An 18,841-nucleotide genomic window follows, 5' to 3' on the forward strand; every position below is an offset into this window, starting at 1 on the left:
GGTGACGGCGGGGGCGGGGGTGATGACGCGGGGGTGGGGGTGTCAGGGGCGGGGTTTGTGTTTGGGCGGGTTTTGGGCTGGATTGGGCTGGAAAATTTTTTTCCACCTGGCAACCCTGGTGAACACTCCATAGCAAGCCCCTCCGGGAGCCATGATTGGCTGTTTGGTTTATGGTTGTTGGTTGTGTGAGTGTGATTTTGGTTAATAATGTGTTTTGGTGCTATTCCTGTGGTTAGTGAGTATGGTCGTTATGGGGATTTGGCTTTTGGGAGGAGGTGGGTGGTGTTGCCTGTGCCGTTGAAGAGGGTGGGGGGGGGGGTTAGATACTACCTGTGGAGGGGTTGTGCAGAGTTTGTGTGTTGTTTTAGTCAGTGCACGGTCTGTGTGTAATAAGAATATGACTTTTTGCTTGACTCTTGACTTGATGTTTTATGTGTGACTGAGACCTGGTTGCTGAATTCTGATTCAACAGTTATCTCCACCTTCAGGAGGCTAGGGATGGGGGTGGGGGGTGTTGGTGGTATTTAAAGAGTCTGTGCAGTTGTGAGTGTGTAATGATTTTGTTATGAGCTCTTCTGTTGAATTTTTGTTCTTGAAATCTGCTTCTAGAATTTTCTCTTGTTGTATTGTCCTCCCTGTGTTTGATTTCTTTTTTTTTTTTAATGGGGCTGTTATTACACCGGGTTTATTGACTGACTGATTTTAGGAGATTTTAATTTGCATGTTGATATGATGGCCTCTGACTTGGTTGTTTAGGACTTTTAGGAGTACTCTCAAATATTCTATAGATATATACATAATGACCTTTTGTCCTATCCATGTCAAAATGATAAAAAGCTATTTGTAACTTCACCTGAAATGTAAATTGTAAAGCCACTTTGAACCGAAACTTGTTTTTGGATCACAGTGGGACACAAGAACACATAAATAAATTGTTCAAGATTTGATTTTTTCGATGTCTTGTTTAGATTGGGCCAGGACCTTAGCCACCAAAATATGAACTCAAATCTCAGCTATCACCAACGCACCGTTTCACCTGTATGGTACACATGATATAATGATATAATGAGATTTGAGTTCATATTTTGGTGTCTAAGGTCCTGGTTTATATGTTTACTTGTGGATGTTACCGGAGACTACGATATTTTTGATTTTTCCGTTGTTTAGATTGGGAACAGGTGGTGTCGGTGCCCTACTCATATTTGGAGTTTTTTTAAATGTTGGGAATACAATTCAGTTGGATGGTGATTATAGTAGTTTTCTTTTATGGTATTGTTCCTAGTTCCACTAAGGCTGTGGTATGTAAATCTCAAAACGAATCCCTCAGTCTTTGGTACTAACGAAAGCTCAAAAACAAAAAACCAAGACTCAATATCTGCTTTAAGTCCGGGCTAATAACACTCCAAGTTCAAATATCTGCTGTTCAATACAAGCAGAAAGATCACAAATGCCTTTTTTTTTACCTTTTTATAAATACATATATATATGTGATAAAGGGAGCCCTTAGCCAGCACACCACTTTCTTTTGTAAAAAGGCAATATATTTCGTTGCCAAGTGGTATAGCACTTCATTCATCGGGTCTCCCTTTCATTTTATTTCTATATGTGCTATCACCCCACACTTTAGTGCTTAAACATAAATGTGAATCAAAACGTGAACTTATCTGAATAACGTAATGATGTCTTTTCGTTTCACAATTAATAGGCCTCCCCTTGAAGTGCCCGACGCTGCGGGTTTCACAAAGTCTTTCTTCAAGGACTCGGTTTAAGGCCGTCTAAGGAAAATGTGATGACATCTTCTCTTGACAAATTGAATATGCAGAATATTCAATTTGTCGAGAGAAGATGTCGTCACATTTGGTTTTCTCTCCAGGCATAATACACAAACTCTTTTGCTTACAATGCTTGATGAGATCCGCCTTGGTTTTGGGCAGGGCAAGTGATTTTTGTTGATCTCATTAGATGTAGCGATTTCATTTGATATTGTTAGTCATGAGCTTTTGTAGAGCGTCTTCACTCTTTCGGTATCGCAAGCAATGCGTTGACTGGTTTCGGTCTTTTTTTGGCAGACAGGTCTTTTCAGGTGGTTCAGCGTTCATCTGTTTCTCGGAGGGCGCCTGTGGTGGCCACAGGGTTCCCGCTTGTCATCTTTGTTGTTTTAGCCTGTTCATGCATCCTGTGTGTCAGGTGTTGATTATTGCCTTTACGCAGATGATTTGCAATTTTATTTTGCTGTTCCTCCTGTAGTGGAGTTTATTGTTGCATTGGTGCAGAATTATTTTTGGACGGTGCAATCCTGGATGTAGGAGAATGGGTTGTCTTTGAATGTGGCGGCGAAGACACAGATTTTATGGCTATCTCGATGTGGTGTACCATGTCGACTTGCAGGGTTTACCTTATTGTTCCAGTGGTTGCTTTGCTTTGTAGTTTTGGGAGTACTTTTGGATACTAAGCTGTCTTTTAAGCAACAAGTGGCCTTGATGGTTAGGATTGTCTTTTTTTTTTTTTTTTTTTTTTTTTTTTTACTGCGATCGGTGTATCTGCTTCGGAATTTTTTCTTGGAGAATTTTCATACGGTACTGCAGAGTTATGTGCTACCTCATTTGGATTATTGTAGCGCCCTATTTTGTGGTCTTCCCCGTTCAACGTTGATGATGAATAATGAGTGATTATGTACTTGTGAAAGCAAGGTAAAGATAACGCACTCTGTATACCCTGTGGCCTGAAACGATAAGCACTCCTAATACCATGCACTAGGTAAAGTTAGCTACGACCTGACAGATGAAGTGCAGAATTGGAGTCAATTAGGGAGTTGGGCTGTCCTGGGATGATTCACTGGAGCTGTAGTAGGAGCCAACCTCAGGCAACAGCAGGCTTCGGTAGATGCAAACAGTACAGCCACCTTTAACGAGCAGATGAGGTTTTCATAGTGTGGCTGCTCGGACCTGGCTGTGTCCCTGACTGTTGTTCTGATAACTGCCAGATAAAGTCATGATTCCATGGAGGCTTTTTATACCCTTTTCCTGAGCATTATGGCCCTTCTCATGTGGAACAGTAGGTTGTTCACTTCATATGTTTTGACTTAGAAAAGCAAAACAATAAGCCACATGCAAGATATGGCGGGTTTGCTGTAATCGCTGCTTGCTGCTTTCAGTACACAGGGTGCAGTTATCACGCTGTCTGTCCAGGTGTTGTATCGCCCCAGTTAATGAGGGGGAATTCTGCCGTGCTTGGAGTAGTTTTTAGAATATTTGCTGACTGCAAGCAAGTCTGGGCCTAGCAAGGTTCAGGTTCCAGCACTGAAAGATGGAATTAGCCAAAGTCTGTTTCTAAGTCAGTTTAGCTGCATAATGCCAGCTTTGCTACATAGCAGCATATAATGCATTCTGTAGAGCTCTTGCTCCCACTGTAAAGTTATCCTGATTAGGTCCTGGGTTTCAAATAAGTGGATTTAATGCTGAAGTAGAGAAGCCCACGTTGGTCTAGGTCCCTGATGGCGAACCTATGACACGCGTGTCAGCACTGACACGTGGCGCCGCCGCAGTGTGGTTCGCCCTCCCTCCTCGCTCCCGGAAACTAACCTTAAAGCCTCCTTTCACGTCGCAGCAAGCAGCAGCAGGGCAGGCCACTCCTTCCTTCCGTGTCCTGACCTCGCCTGACGTAACGTCCGCGAGGGCAGAGCACAGAAGGAAGGAGGAGAGGTCTGCCCTGCTGCTGCTTGTTGCAACGTGAAAGGAGGCTTTAAGGTTAGTTCCGGGCCCGGTAGCGGGTGGAGGGGGGGCCCGGCGACCTCGGGTGGGCAGCGATCTCGGGTAGGGGGGGCCCGGGGGCGGTCCTAGTAGCAGTGATTTTTCTTGAAGTGACACACCACCCGAGTTATGCTCGGTTTTTTGGTGAATTTTGACACACCAAGCTCAAAAGGTTGCCCATCACTGGTCTAGGTGATACCTTTTTTTTTTTTTTTTTATAGCTAAGAGGTTCGAAAAGGCTTGCTGATGGGATGGGATGCTTATGTACTGTAGCACAGGATGGAGGGGCGGTAAGGTACACTAGGTTTCAGGGTAGAGTAGTCAAAAGATCTGTGTCTGGGATGGGTTGCTTACGAGGAGATGTGAGTTGTTTGTGTAGCTGTGTAAGTGGGGTTGCTTTTGTTTCTGTTATTGAGTTAATTGTGTGGGAGGGTTTATGTTTGAGTTTTTTGTAGAGAAAATGAAGAACAGTGGAAGCTGATTGTACATGGGTGGAGATGTTTTTATTGGCACCATTCATTGTAAGGGACCCTTTTACTAAGCTGTGGTAAGCACCGATACCTGCTTACCGCAGACCGTGCTCTGGCGTCTCGTGGTACTTTTGGAATTGGCCTGCGCTTCCCACACGCTAAAAAATAGTTAATAATTTTTAGCATGGGGGTGTATTTGTGAGAGGAGAGTGGGTGTGTTCAGTGGAGGACTAGCCTAGTGGTTAGTGCAGTGGACTTTGATCCTGGGGAACTGAGTTCAACTCTGGGCAAGTCACTTAACCCTCCATTGCCCCTGGTACAAAATAAGTACCTGAATATATGTAAACCGCTTTGGATGTAGTTGCAAAAACCTCAGAAAGGCGGTATATCAAGTCCCAGTTCCCTTTTGTAATGGATTAGCACATGGATTAGCATTGGTTCGTGAGCCCTTACTGCCTTCAAAATAGGTGTCAGCCCTTGCTAATAGGAAAATTAATGTGTGATAATTATAGTTTAAAAAAAAACCACAAAAATTGGCCATTTTACCCTTGCATTAAAAAAGTGGCCTGGCACTCTGAAACATTCATTTCTATGGACAGTATGATTTCAGCTATTGGGTCATCTGGTGCTTAGCTCCTATGTACGGTAGTAACAAATTTTCCTTTTTCTTTTTTTTTTTATTTTTTCCGTTTGACGACTGCATTGCAAGCCTGCAACCCTGGAACATTTTATTCATGTGACTGGTTTACTTTCAGCTATTGGAGAATTGGGTTCTTAGTTTTTATAGATTGTCTTTTTTTTTTCTTTTCCCCCTTGGTGAATGAGTATGCTCTATCATGTTCAGATGGTTTGTTGTTTCCATTTTACTCCACTCTGTAGGCGGGGTGGGGATTATTTATTTATTTATTTGTAGCATTTGTATCCCACATTTTCCCACCAATTTGCAGGCTCAATGTGGCTTACATTTACCGTAGTGGCGATTGCCATTTCTGGTTAACAGAATTACAAATGGTATTGCGTTAAGGTGCGTATATACATAGTAGAGAAGAATACGTTATGGTATTGCATATAAGTTTCTGAGTAATAGATTGGATTGTAACATATGTTAGGTCATCAGTTATAGAGAAATCATTTTCGACATAAGGTTTAAAGTGGTAGTGCTTATCGTTGAAGAGGGAGGGCGATCCATACAGTCCTGGATGGGGACACTGTGAGTTTTGTGGGTGAGGGGATAGTGAGAGGGTTGTTGGGTTGGGGGGATTGGAGGGGGGAAGTTGGTAGTTTTTGGGTCTGGGAAAATGGGATATTTGTGCTATTCCATGAGAGATGCCAGTCTCAAGCTTTAAGATTAAACCGTTTTTATTCAGGATCAAAGAAATCATACAACGCACAGTTGAACAAGGATAGCAGACAAAATTGAAGTCTAGTAAATAACAATGGGAAAACTGTGAGAGAGCAATGAAAGCATTATACAGTATAAAACAGAAGAAATGTATGATCCCAACAAGACTCTTCCAAAAAATCCCAGGAGACGTAATGATGAAGTAAAAGTCTTTAAGACTTTTACTTCATCATGTCTCCTGGGATTTTTTGGAAGAGTCCTGTTGATCACGCTACTCTCTTTTCTTTCCCTTGATGTTATACCACAATACAAAGTTTCTGGAGTGTCTGTTACGTTGGTGGAGTGAGTATAAAACACACGATAGGGCCCACGTAGCTGACCTCCTTTTTTATTGGGAGGTGGCAAAAGCCGTTTTAAGAGATTATAAACTATACTAGTCATGTGCGTATCACACGAGATTGAGAAATGTTGAGATTAGAAAAATGCATTCACATTGCTCATCAATTGTTAGCAGGACGCGTTCTGAGCTGCATTGTCATCAGGTTTTGGCTCTTCAGATAGCGCTGAATAAATTATTGCTCCTCAGAGCGAAAAAATCTATAATCTATTACAAGTATCAACTCTATAAATAATGGTAATAAGGGGGAAAACTTCTGGCTAGGCTGATTGCTCGTAGAGAGGTCCCGAAAAGGGTCTTGGTACTTGTGAAGGACGGGGGCCAGCGGGTCACTGAGGATCAGGCAATTTGTAAGGTTTTTCAGGCCTATAATTGCAAACTCTATGCAACGCCTGAGGATGTAGGACTTTCAGACAGTGTGTATTTGGAAAATATTTCTTTACCTCAGTTGGATCAGGCAGCTTTGGATCTTTTGAATGCTTGTATTTGACCGACGTGTATTGGGTAATCCAACACAGACTCCGTTCCTTTTATCTTGCTGCACCATATGCCTGGAATAGACTTCCTGAGCCGGTACGTCATTTGAGGAGAAACAGGATGAACTGTTTGTGGAAAGAAGTTGTTCCCACAGAGTGGATCATGGATGCTAATGGAGTGGATTTGCATCTGGTATGATTAATTTGCATATCTTTTAAAGCCGAGAAACAAGTGTTGTATTCCCAAGAAAGGTGACAGGGGGAGCATCAAGGGTACCAGAAGTGTGACCTGTTACCCGCTGATACTTCAGAGAAGGATTCTAAGAAAGGCTGGTAACTGAGGAACAAGTCACCCTGAGTTTAAAGAGGAACCCAAACATTGAGACTGGGATTACAGCCAGCTATTGAGGTGAATTGTCTTTTAGACTTTCTTAGAGGCAAAGCTCTTGTGAGCCCTAGTGATGAGCTTCTGATACAGGACAAGTTCCACAAGGGGGCCTCAGTACATAAGGGTATCCCAGGAGAAATGTACTGATAAAAGAATTGGCCACAGTGTGGACAAGGGAGGACCAGAAAACTTGTAGCATAGCCTCAATGGGCTAAAGTGGTCGTCAGCATCCTGAAAGAGTCTCCAGGGAGAGCGGAGATTATATGGAGTGGGCCCAAGCCTACGAAGGGCTCATCACAATATGGATAATAGGGTTTTTGTGAACTTGGGAGCAGGCTGGGTAGACTTTGCGTAATCATCTTTTGGATGGAGAAGGACACCGTCTCCCTTTTGAGGAGCTTCAGAGACAGCTTGGTGGCAAGTGGGGGCATCGGTATGCTTATAGTCAACTCAAACGTTACTTGGCCTCCCTAGAGGTGGCTCAGCTTTGGCTTAAAATGGGAACGTGGGTTAGAGAGTTTCTTGATGCCATCTCTGAAAGATCTATTTCTGTTTCAGGGGCTCATAAAGCTCTCCTCAAATATGAAAAATCGAAAGCTCCTGAGGTCATTAGGGCACACAGCTACGGGTGGACCTTACTGGTTGGGATTTGTTAAGTCAATATTAGGGGTATTCCCCCCCTCACTAATTGTGCCTGGCTGAGGAAATGCTATTATAGAGTGTTGTTTGAAGCTTATGGTACACTTACACAGTAATTTAAGGCCAGGGGCCTTTCGACACCCATTTGCTTGAAGGTGTACTAGGGAACATAATACAATGCCTCTTCCTTACCCTGTAAGTTCTGCAATTGTGTGGCCTTAATATTATCTTTACCATATAATGCCACTCCCCCTCCTTTTCTTCCTATCCATGTCGTGACCACCACTAAATCCAAATCAGCCTCTTCCATCACAGACTCAAGGTCTAAAACCTTATTTCCCATACTTTGGGCATTAGTATAATAAACATGGATAAAGGTGAACCAGTTGATATAGCATATCTTCACCACTTCACCTTACTTTGAATGACACCTCTCTATAACTGTCTGCTTAATGCCTCTTTGTTATCTTCGATCTCATTGTAATTCCAACTGTATTTCTATATCCTGACATGGCGCTGCCATAACAGGTCTTTGTAAGCCACATTGAGCCTGCAAATAGGTGGAAAAATGTGGGATACAAGTGCAATAAATAAATATCTAGATTTTCAGAAAGCTTTTGACAAAATTCCTCATGAGAGACTCCTGAGAAATTAAAAAAATCATGGGATAGAAGGTAATATTCTGGTGTGGATTAGGAATTATTATTATTTGCTGCATTTGTATCCCACATTTTCCCACCTATTTGCAGGCTCAATGTGGTTTACAATGTTCCTTCATGGCATTTGCCACTCCAGAGTAAAAAGGTACAGTTGATATTAAATAAAGTACGTGGATGACATAATAGATTATGTGAATAACATAATGGATCGCCATTAGAGTAGAAGAGACAATTGGTATTACCTAAAGAATATTGATGACCTGGAAGATTAAACAGATAGATTAATAGAACGTCATTTCAGAGTATAGATGATCTACAAGAACTAAGCAATAAGCATAGGGAGAAAACATTTGGATATCAAGTAAGAGGTGATGCATTACAGTTCCTATTATGGGTCATTGTGGTATGCCTTGTTGAAGAGAGAGGTCTTCAGTGATTTGGGAAAGTTGATTACATTGTAAATTATTTTCAGGTCTATTGGCAATGCATTCCACAGCTTTTTGGACAGAAAACAAAGGGTAGGGATAAATGGAGGAGGGTGAATAGTGGACTGCCGCAGGAATGGTGCTATTTAAATCTGGGGCTTTTTCTTTCTCTCTCTCGCAGAAGCCTGGGTGCCAGATTGTCCAGAGGAGTCTTTGACCACCTATCCTGAAGAATCTCTGTCCCCCTGTCCTGTCACCGTATGCATGGAAGACTTTACCTTCAAGACCCCAAAGCAGGTATGGGGGACCCAGCAAGTGTATGACTGCCTCTGCATTCTTTCCTATCCCACGTTCACACATAATTCTTAAAGTAAATAGATTTCTATTTCACCTTGAGTTGTACAGAAACTATTGTAATGAGAAAGAAAAATAAATCCTGCTTTGTTGCAAGATGTCGTCTTCTCCCAGATGTGCTGCTGAGGTGGAGGCAGCAGTAACATAACATAACATATATATCGAAACATAACATTAAATTTTATGATTACTGTTTCAACCTGTAGCTCAGTACAATTTACAATATTAAAACCGGAATCAAGGACACATCCTTCCATACAAAATTATAGACGGTAACATTTATCTAGACAAAATTTAACTATAACTAAATGATGATCTAGATATTTAATTCAAATACTTCTTAAAAAGCCAGTACTTATGAAATCCTAAGTAATTTAGTTCCAACCTAATTTCTGTTAGTGAATTACAGAGAATGGCAACTGCAAAACTAAACAGTTTCTTAGAAGAAGATTGAAGCCTGAAAAATGCAGTCACAGGCAGGTGAAGCTTCTTAATTTGAATCAGTCGACTAGAACATTGACATGTCTAAAGTTGTTGGGCAGACTGGATTGGACCATACAGGTCTTTAGCTGCTGTCATCTACTATGTACAGTAGAACTCCGATTATCCGGACTATCTTCTGCTTTGTTTCCATTTTTCTGCTGCATATGAATTAGGAAAGGGCAGTGCTTTTCTCTGCCGCGTCCCCACAAGCTGAAAGAGCAAGGCTGTTTTCTCTGCCGTGTCCCCGCAAGCTGAAAGAGCAAGGCTGTTTTCTCTGCCACGTCCCCGCAAGCTGAAAGAGCGAGGCTGTTTTCTCTGCCACGTCCCCGCAAGCTGAAAGAGCAAGGCTGTTTTCTGTGCCGCGTCCCCACAAGCTGAAAGAGCAAGGCTGTTTTCTCTGCTGCATCCCCGCAAACTGAAAGAGCAGGGCTGTTTTCTCTGCCGCGTCCCCACAAGCTGAAAGAGCAAGGCCGTTTTCTGTTCTGCATCCAGGCTGAAAGGGCTTTTTTTCTGCTGCGTAGGAGTCAGGAAAGGGCAGGGCTTTTCTCTGCAGTGTCCCTGCTCCCATTCACATCATTTCCTGGAGCAGACTGCGCGGACCGCAAGGATTGGCTAGGAAGGTACATTCCATATCATCAAGCTGATCAATCCATAGACTGGTGGGTTGTGTCCATCTACCAGCAGGTGGAGATAGAGAGCAAACTTTTGCCTCCCTATATGTGGTCATGTGCTGCCGGAAACTCCTCAGTATGTTCTCTATCTCAGCAGGTGGTGGTCACACACAGCAGCAGCAGCTCTGGCTAGGCCTCCAAGCCTAATTTTTAGGTTTTGTTGAGTGCCTGGGGTTGAGGGCTCTTTTGAGCAAGTGCAAACCTGGTGGTGCCAGGTCCCTCCTTTTCTCCCCCCTCCCGCTGGCTCCGTTAAAAAAAAAAAAAAAAAAAAATTTTAAACGTCTTTAAAGGCGTTTATTTCGACGTTTATTTAAGCGTCTATTGCAGCTACTCACTGGGACACCAGGTCGTTACAACTCGGAGCGGACAGCAGGTAATTTTACCTTTTTATAGCGGGCGGGGGTTCCCCGATTCTTCTCCTCGTGGCACATGGCGTCGGAGGGCGAGGGCGCAAAGGGTCGCTCCCCGGGTCGCTTGAGCGCTTCTAGAGGGGATGCGGGGGTCTTAAAGCCTGATTCGCCCTTGTTGGGTGGCAGTTTCGTGACCGATGAATGTCCCGGTCCTTCCTCCGGCGTGGCGGTTTTTCCCGCCATAAACGCCCATCCCCCGCTCCTCGCCTCCGCCATTTTGGCCGGCCACGCGGCTCGGACGGCTTCTTCTTGGGCCGCCCTTGAGGTTGGAGACATTAATGCCATGAACGCCCTTAATTTGGGCGACGGCACAGAAGCGGCTAAAGTTAAGAGCCGTTCTTCCCGCGCGGCTCCTTCGCGGAGTTTCGCGCCGGACGCCATTTTGGATGCGCAGCAGGCCTCTCCCCCGCTGTTGCGAGCGCCGGTTGAGAGCGCGCCTAGGGCTGTTGCCCAGGCTGCGGAAGTACACAGTCTGGGGGGTTTCTCCCCCGAGTTTGTTTTGCTGCTGCATCAGGCCTTCCTCATGCACAACGCTGCCCCCGCTCCCTCGTCTGGTAAAGAGGTTGAGGTTCCCAGAGGTAAACGCCCTCGGGTTGATTCCCAGGCCTTGGAGGAATTTGTCTCCTCCGATGTAGATGAGGGCAGCGTGTCTGAGGTCTCCCAACGGTCCTTTGCGGATTCCTTGGAGGAGACGGATCCCCGCTCGGATGGAGCGGATGACCCCTCTGCAGCGCGGCTTTTTCGCCCAGAGGATTTGCCCAACCTGTTGTTACAGGCCATGGACACTTTGAAGATTTCCTCTCCGGAGGACGTCTCTCCCTCAGCCCCTGTTGGCTCTGCCATTATGCTGGGGACGAAGCGCCCGCCTAGAACCTTCCACGTGCATGATGCCATGCACACCTTAATTTCGGCTCAATGGGATGTCCCAGAAGCGAGCCTTAAAGTGGCTAGGGCTATGTCCCGCCTCTATCCTTTGGCTGTGAGTGAACGTGAGGCCTATCTGTGGCCTACCGTGGATTCTTTAATCACTGCGGTGACTAAGAAAACGGCTTTGCCGGTGGAAGGTGGCACGGCCCTAAAGGACGCCCAAGACAGGAGATTGGAGGCGGCCTTAAGGTCGTCCTTTGAGGCGGCTGCTTTAAGTTTGCAGGCCTCAGTTTGCGGCTCCTATGTGGCCAGGGCGTGCCTGACTATGGTGCAGCGGGCTTCCCCCTCGGATCATTCCTTGAGGGATGATTGGCCAGCCCTGGAATCGGGCTTAGCCTATGTGGCAGACTTGCTGTATGATGTCTTGAGAGCCTCAGCTAAAGGCATGGCTCAGACAGTCTCTGCGCGGCGGTGGCTTTGGCTGAAACATTGGTCTGCTGACCACGCCTCTAAATCCCGCCTGGCTAAATTGCCTTTTAAAGGCAAGCTGCTCTTTGGGGTCGAGCTGGACAAAATCGTGACCGATCTCGGCACGTCTAAGGGCAAGAAGTTACCGGAGGTCAGGGCTCGGGCTAGTGCTCGTCCCGGTACCTCCAGAGGACGGTTTCAGGAAGCCCGTCGGTACCGCCCGGGCAGGTCGGGTTCTTCTGCCCCCTCTTCCTTTAAGAGGAATTTCTCCCCCAAGCAGCGTTCCTTTCGCAGAGACCGCCGTCCCGGAGGTGCTCCCTCCGGTCCTCCCCCAGGGTCTCGTACCCAATGACGGGGTATTGGTCCACGCCCCAGTGCAGATTGGAGGACGGCTGTCCTCGTTTCTGGGCGAGTGGACCACAATAACTTCAGACGCTTGGGTGCTGGAAGTCATCAGAGACGGCTACAAGCTAGAGTTCTGCCGACCCTTAAGAGACGGGTTTGTACTCTCTCCCTGCAAGTCTCCGGTCAAAGCTGTGGCAGTGCAACAGACTTTGGACAATCTGATCCGCCTGGGTGCGGTCGTTCCGGTGCCAGAAAGTCAGCTTGGCAAGGGGCGTTACTCCATTTACTTTGTGGTACCAAAGAAAGGAGGTTCTGTCCGGCCTATCCTCGACCTCAAAGGGGTCAATCGGGCCTTGAAAGTGCGGCACTTTCGCATGGAGACTCTCCGCTCTGTTATAGCGGCAGTGAAGGCAGGGGAGTACCTGGCATCCTTGGACATCAAGGAAGCGTACCTGCATATTCCCATCTGGCCTCCTCATCAACGCTTTCTGCGTTTTGCAGTCCTGGGACGACACTTCCAGTTCAGAGCCCTCCCGTTCGGGTTGGCTACTGCTCCGCGGACCTTTTCCAAAGTAATGGTGGTCATAGCGGCCTTCCTGCGAAAGGAAGGAGTACAAGTCCATCCTTATCTGGACGACTGGTTGATCCGAGCCCCCTCTTATGCAGAGTGCGGCAAAGCTGTGGACCGGGTAGTTGCTCTTTTGAGCTCCCTGGGATGGATCATCAACTGGGAGAAGAGCCAGCTGCGCCCGACTCAGTCCCTGGAGTATCTGGGAGTTCGATTCGACACCCAAGTGGGCAGAGTGTTCCTGCCAGACAATCGGATTGTCAAGCTTCAGGCTCAGGTGGACCAGTTCCTGGTAGCCTCTCCTCTTCGGGCTTGGGACTATGTGCAGCTGTTGGGCTCTATGACGGCCACGATGGAAGTAGTGCCCTGGGCCAGGGCTCATATGAGACCACTACGACACTCTCTGCTGCGGCGCTGGACTCCGATGTCGGAGGATTATGCGGTGCGTCTTCCCTTGGATCCAGCAGTGCGCAAGGCGCTGAGCTGGTGGATGCAGACAGACAAGTTGTCTGCGGGAATGCCTCTGGTGACCCCAGAGTGGATTGTCGTCACGACGGACGCCTCATTGTCGGGCTGGGGAGCCCACTGCTTGGGAAGGACAGCGCAGGGGCTTTGGTCTCCTGCAGAGGCGAAGTGGTCTATCAACCTCCTGGAACTCAGAGCCATTCGGTTGGCGCTTTTGGAGTTCATCCCGGTACTGGTGCTGAAGCCTGTACGGGTACTGTCGGACAATGCCACGGCTGTGGCCTATGTCAACCGCCAGGGAGGTACCAAGAGCGCCCCTCTAGCCAAGGAGGCTATGAGTCTATGCCAGTGGGCGGAAGCGAACCTGGAACAGCTGTCAGCGGCCCACATTGCCGGAGTCATGAATGTCAAGGCGGACTTTCTCAGTCGCCATACTTTGGAGCCCGGAGAGTGGCAGCTATCTGCTCAGGCGTTCTTGGACATCACGAAGCGCTGGGGCCAGCCGAGCCTAGACCTGATGGCGTCATCGGCCAATTGCCAAGTGCCGCGCTTCTTCAGCAGAGGACGGGACCCTCGATCCCTGGGAGTAGATGCTATTCTCCAACAATGGCCGACACAAGAGCTTCTCTATGTGTTCCCACCCTGGCCCATGTTGGGCAGGGTCCTAGACCGGGTGGCAAGACATCCCGGCAGGATAATCCTGGTGGGTCCGGATTGGCCCAGGCGTCCCTGGTATGCGGACTTGATCAGGCTCTCAATCGACGATCCTCTGCGGCTGCCAGTGGAGCGGGGCCTGTTACATCAGGGTCCCGTGGTGATGGAGGATCCCTCCCCCTTTGGTCTTACGGCCTGGCTATTGAGCGGCAGCGTCTGAGGAAGAAGGGCTTCTCAGACAAGGTCATCGCCACTATGCTGAGAGCGAGGAAACGCTCTACTTCTACTGCTTACGCCAGGGTCTGGCGTATCTTTGCAGCGTGGTGTGAAGCAGGCTCACTTTCTCCCTTCACTGCTCCAATTTCTTCAGTGTTGGCGTTCCTGCAAGAAGGTCTGGACAAAGGCCTGTCGCTCAGTTCCCTTAAGGTCCAGGTAGCGGCTCTGGCTTGCTTCAGGGGCCGCCTGAAGGGTGCTTCCCTGGCTTCCCAGCCAGATGTGGTGCGCTTTCTCAAGGGAGTTAATCACCTGCGCCCTCCTCTGCAGTCAGTGGTGCCTGCGTGGAATCTCAACCTGGTGCTAAGAGCATTGCAGAAGCCGCCGTTTGAACCCTTGTCGAGGGCATCTCTGAAAGACCTGACGTTGAAAACAGTCTTTTTGGTGGCTATCACTTCAGCCAGAAGAGTTTCCGAGCTCCAGGCGCTCTCATGTCGAGAGCCTTTTCTGCAGTTCACTGAGGCAGGAGTGACTATTCGCACAGTGCCTTCCTTTCTGCCCAAGATTGTTTCTCGCTTCCATGTGAATCAGCAGCTCTGTCTCCCTTCCTTTCGTAGGGAGGACTACCCAGAGGAGTACTCTGCTCTTAAATATCTGGATGTGAGACGAGTCATCATCAGATACTTGGAAGTGACCAATGATTTCCGGAAATCGGATCATCTGTTTGTCCTGTTTGCAGGTCCTCGTAGGGGTCTGCAGGCTGCTAAGCCTACAGTGGCAAGATGGGTCAAGGAAGCCATTGCAGCGGCTTATGTGGCCGCAGGGAAGGTGCCGCCTATCCAGCTGAAAGCTCACTCCACAAGAGCTCAGGCGGCCTCGATGGCAGAGGCCGGTTCCGTCTCCTTGGAAGAGATATGCAAGGCGGCAACTTGGGCTTCGGCCCATACATTCTCCAAGCATTACCGCTTGACTGTGGCTGCTCGGGCGGAGGCCCGGTTTGGAGCTTCAGTGTTGCGGTCAGGGATTTCTATGTCCCGCCCTGGGTGAGTACTGCTTCGGTACATCCCACCAGTCTATGGATTGATCAGCTTGATGATATGGAAGGTAAAATTATGTATAATCATACCTGATAATTTTCTTTCCATTAATCATAGCTGATCAATCCATAGCCCCTCCCAGATATCTGTATTGTTTTATTCTGGTTGCATTTCAGGTTCAACTTTACTCTTCAGTTACTTCAGAAAGACTTCGTGTTCAAGTTTTTTCACTTGGATTCTTCAAGAGTTAAGACGAGTTTGTGTTACAGTGAGCTGCTGCATTCCTCTCCCCTCCGTTTTACGGGGCTGGATTGAGACTTATAATTCTGCCGGCACTCCCTCCCGCTTCGTGCGGCTGTAGGGCAGTTTTGTACCCCTCCCGCTTCGGCGGTGTTCGGGTCAGTCAGCTCCTCCCGCGGTTGCGGTTGCAGGATAAGCCAGATCCCCCCGCATCGGCGGGTGTGGTGTCCCTCCCCCGCTCCGCGGGGATGAGCTGGACGGATTCCCCTCCCCCACTTGTGTGGGGATGAGCTGGGTTAATTCCCCTCCCCCGTTTCGGCGGTGGTGAGCTGGGCAGAGTGTCCCTTCGTGGGTGTAATTCTCTAAGTGCTGAGTCCTGCGGATGGAGCTTTGATATCGACATACTGAGGAGTTTCCGGCAGCACATGACCACATATAGGGAGGCAAAAGTTTGCTCTCTATCTCCACCTGCTGGTAGATGGACACAACCCACCAGTCTATGGATTGATCAGCTATGATTAATGGAAAGAAAATTATCAGGTATGATTATACATAATTTTACCTTACTATCAGACGGATAATTGGACATCCGGATGATCGATGTTTGAATAATTGGTGTTCTACTGTATGTTACTATGTACTAACACAGACACATGTGATGGTCTATTCCCATATAGAGCTTTAAAAATCAAGTATAAAGCTTAAATTTCAACATGTGCGGCTATAGGAAGCCCATGTAAAGATCTCAATGATGTAACTGTATCAAATTTTGGTTAAAAAAGCAACACGTTTGGGGAGGAAGTGACGTCACCAGCGGAGATGGCAGCATAAGCCAAGAGCTCCGACGAACCCCGAGCAAAAAATAATAAAACTACCCTGAAATAAGAACGGGAAACGAGAACTGCAGAGCGATAAACAAGAATAAACATCAGGCAAGCAAGGAAAGATGCTATCACAAACCTCCGTGGTAGATCTGTCAGCGTTCGCCTATGCAAACATTGCTGCGAACAAAAATGGCGACGCCTCGGCGGAACGGCCACCCGACTCACCAAACGAGCAACAAGAGCATAGCTCTCCATCTTTATTCGAGTCTGGGGATGGCCCGGGACAAGAGGAGACAACATTGCGGGATATCGGCGCTTGGGTGAAGGAAATACAAGCGGACCTGAAGGCCATGCGGTCGGATCTCGCGACACTGGGCGCAGACCTAAGAGGAGAAATAGGAGCGCTCGGTGTTCGCGTGGCAGAGAACGAGGACAGACTTGAGGAGCAGGCCGAGGCCATACAGAGTTTAAATAGACACACAGCTGACTCTAAACAAGAGGTCCAACAGATCTGGGACAAATTAGAAGACTTAGAGAACCGCAGCAGAAGAAATAATGTAAGATTTAGAGGACTCCCAGAGGTCCCAATATATACTGATTGTGAGGAGGTGGCGCAAAAGATCGCAAGCGCATTGCTGGCCACACTACAAATTACTGAGGAATCAACAGAGATCCAGATTGTACGCGCCCATAGGGCGCTAGGATCACCAAGAGCAAATAGACCACGGGATATAATAGCATGCTTTGCAGATTTTAAGCTAAAAGAAAAAGTTATGCAGGCATCTCGAGCGACAAAAGACTTTCAATGGGACTCAAATGTGATATACTGCTATCAAGATTTAGCAGCCTGCACCCTGAAAAGGAGAATGGAGCTGAAATCTCTCACACAAATGCTACAAAAAGAAGGGATCCGATATCGATGGGGCTATCCCTTTGCCTTACGTTTCTACAAAGACGGCAAGCTCCATCAAATACGAAGCTTGGAAGAAGCAAGAGAACTACTGCCTGACAACATCAGCGCGGGGGAAGGGAATACAACTCAACCTCCTGCTTCGACTAAATCGAGCAAACCGAGATGGCAAAGAGTGACAAAAGGTAGAGGACGCCTTCAGAGACAGAGCTCGGACCCCAGGCTGAGAAGTGTACAGGAATCCAGTGGACAATAAATAACAGAAAGAGGACTGCCCACAGAACAAGCCATATAGGCAAGGAAACAATAGATAGACTTACTCTACTATAAGACATGCATTTGACCTATAAGAAGTGGTAGGTTTGTTAAGGTTGATATATAATACAACTAGTTGTTTTGATATTGTTTTAAAGAAGGGTTATGTTATATGTATGAGTAAAAAGGGGGGTGAGGTCTCTTCCCCAAAGGCACATCAATGCACGGGAAGCATATGTGCCAACTAGGAGGGAGGGGAAAAAGAGGGAGGGGGGAGGGGAAGGGAGATAGAAGAAGTAAACATGAGAACTTAATGACCATATTTAACATAACAGTGGAGTTGCTAATGAGATTTCAGACAGGGGGTTGGAACTACAAAACATTACACAAGACCTGGGGATGAGTAAGATAACATGGATGACCCTTAATGTCAAGGGACTAAACACACCCACAAAACGCCAACTTTTATTCAAAGAGACACAACGCTTAAAGGCAGATGTGTCCTTTATACAGGAGACACACCTGCTACCAGCTAAGGAACATCTCTGCCAAGGGAACAGGGGCCAATACACATATTTTGCATCTAATCATAAAGAAAAAAAGAAAAAGGGAGTAATGATTATATTGACTAACAAATTCCCATGGCAGATACAGAATATAAAAAGGGACAGAGAAGGCAGATATTTACTCTTGGTGGTGAAACTAGGGACGGAGACACTTTCCTTAGTAAACATATATGCCCCAAATGAACGTCAAGGAGCCTTCTATAGAGAAGTAACTAAAATACTGAGTAAGAATATAGAGGGCACACTGCTAGTGGGCGGTGACTTTAACTTGACGATATGCCCGAAACTAGATAACTCAACAGAAGGAGTAAGATATGCTCAAACAGAAAGGGCCCAGCTACACAAATTCCTGGAAACATGGCATCTAATAGATCTCTGGCGCCACCAACATCCACAAGCCAGGGGGTACACATACTACTCGGGAGTTCATGACTCACAATCACGCATAGACATGTGGCTAGGACCTCCAAACATATTCTCAAAAATAGAAGATATATCAATACACCCTAGAACATGGTCGGACCATGCCCCGGTTACTCTAGACTTGGAATGGGTGGTGAGACCCCCAGAGGCCCCAATATGGCGGTTTAAAGATGAATTATTAGCAAACACTACAGTGGTTACACGCATAGAAGCAGAGATAAAGGAATATCTAACTATCAATGATAATGGGGAGGTTACAACACAGATACTATGGGAGGGCCTAAAGGCAGTAATTAGGGGAAAAATAATAGCGATACAAGCACATCTTAGGAAACAAACAAATATTCAAACACAAGCCTTACATGCGGAATTATTGGATTTGACTTTGTATTCTCAGCGGCAACCAATATCAAAAGAGGATAAAAATCGCATACACGCTATACAACTGGCTCTGAGAGAAATACAACTAGCGGAAGTAGCTGAGCAATTACAACAGGTCAGACAAACACATTTCGAATTTGGCAACAGAACATCGAGGTTATT

General features: G+C 46.8%; 1 protein-coding gene across 2 annotated transcripts in view; it reads left to right on the forward strand.

The window, feature by feature from the left end:
* The window catches only part of CREB3 (cAMP responsive element binding protein 3), a 61,220-nt gene that overhangs the window by 28,220 nt on the left and 14,159 nt on the right, over positions 1-18,841 (forward strand). For both annotated transcript variants that reach the window (XM_030192772.1, XM_030192773.1), the window contains exon 4: positions 8,727-8,842. In XM_030192772.1, the coding sequence (XP_030048632.1) occupies positions 8,727-8,842 (116 nt within the window). The remainder of the gene's footprint in view (positions 1-8,726; positions 8,843-18,841) is intronic.

This window comes from Microcaecilia unicolor, chromosome 2 (assembly GCF_901765095.1).
Source record: "Microcaecilia unicolor chromosome 2, aMicUni1.1, whole genome shotgun sequence".
NCBI lineage: Eukaryota > Metazoa > Chordata > Amphibia > Gymnophiona > Siphonopidae > Microcaecilia > Microcaecilia unicolor.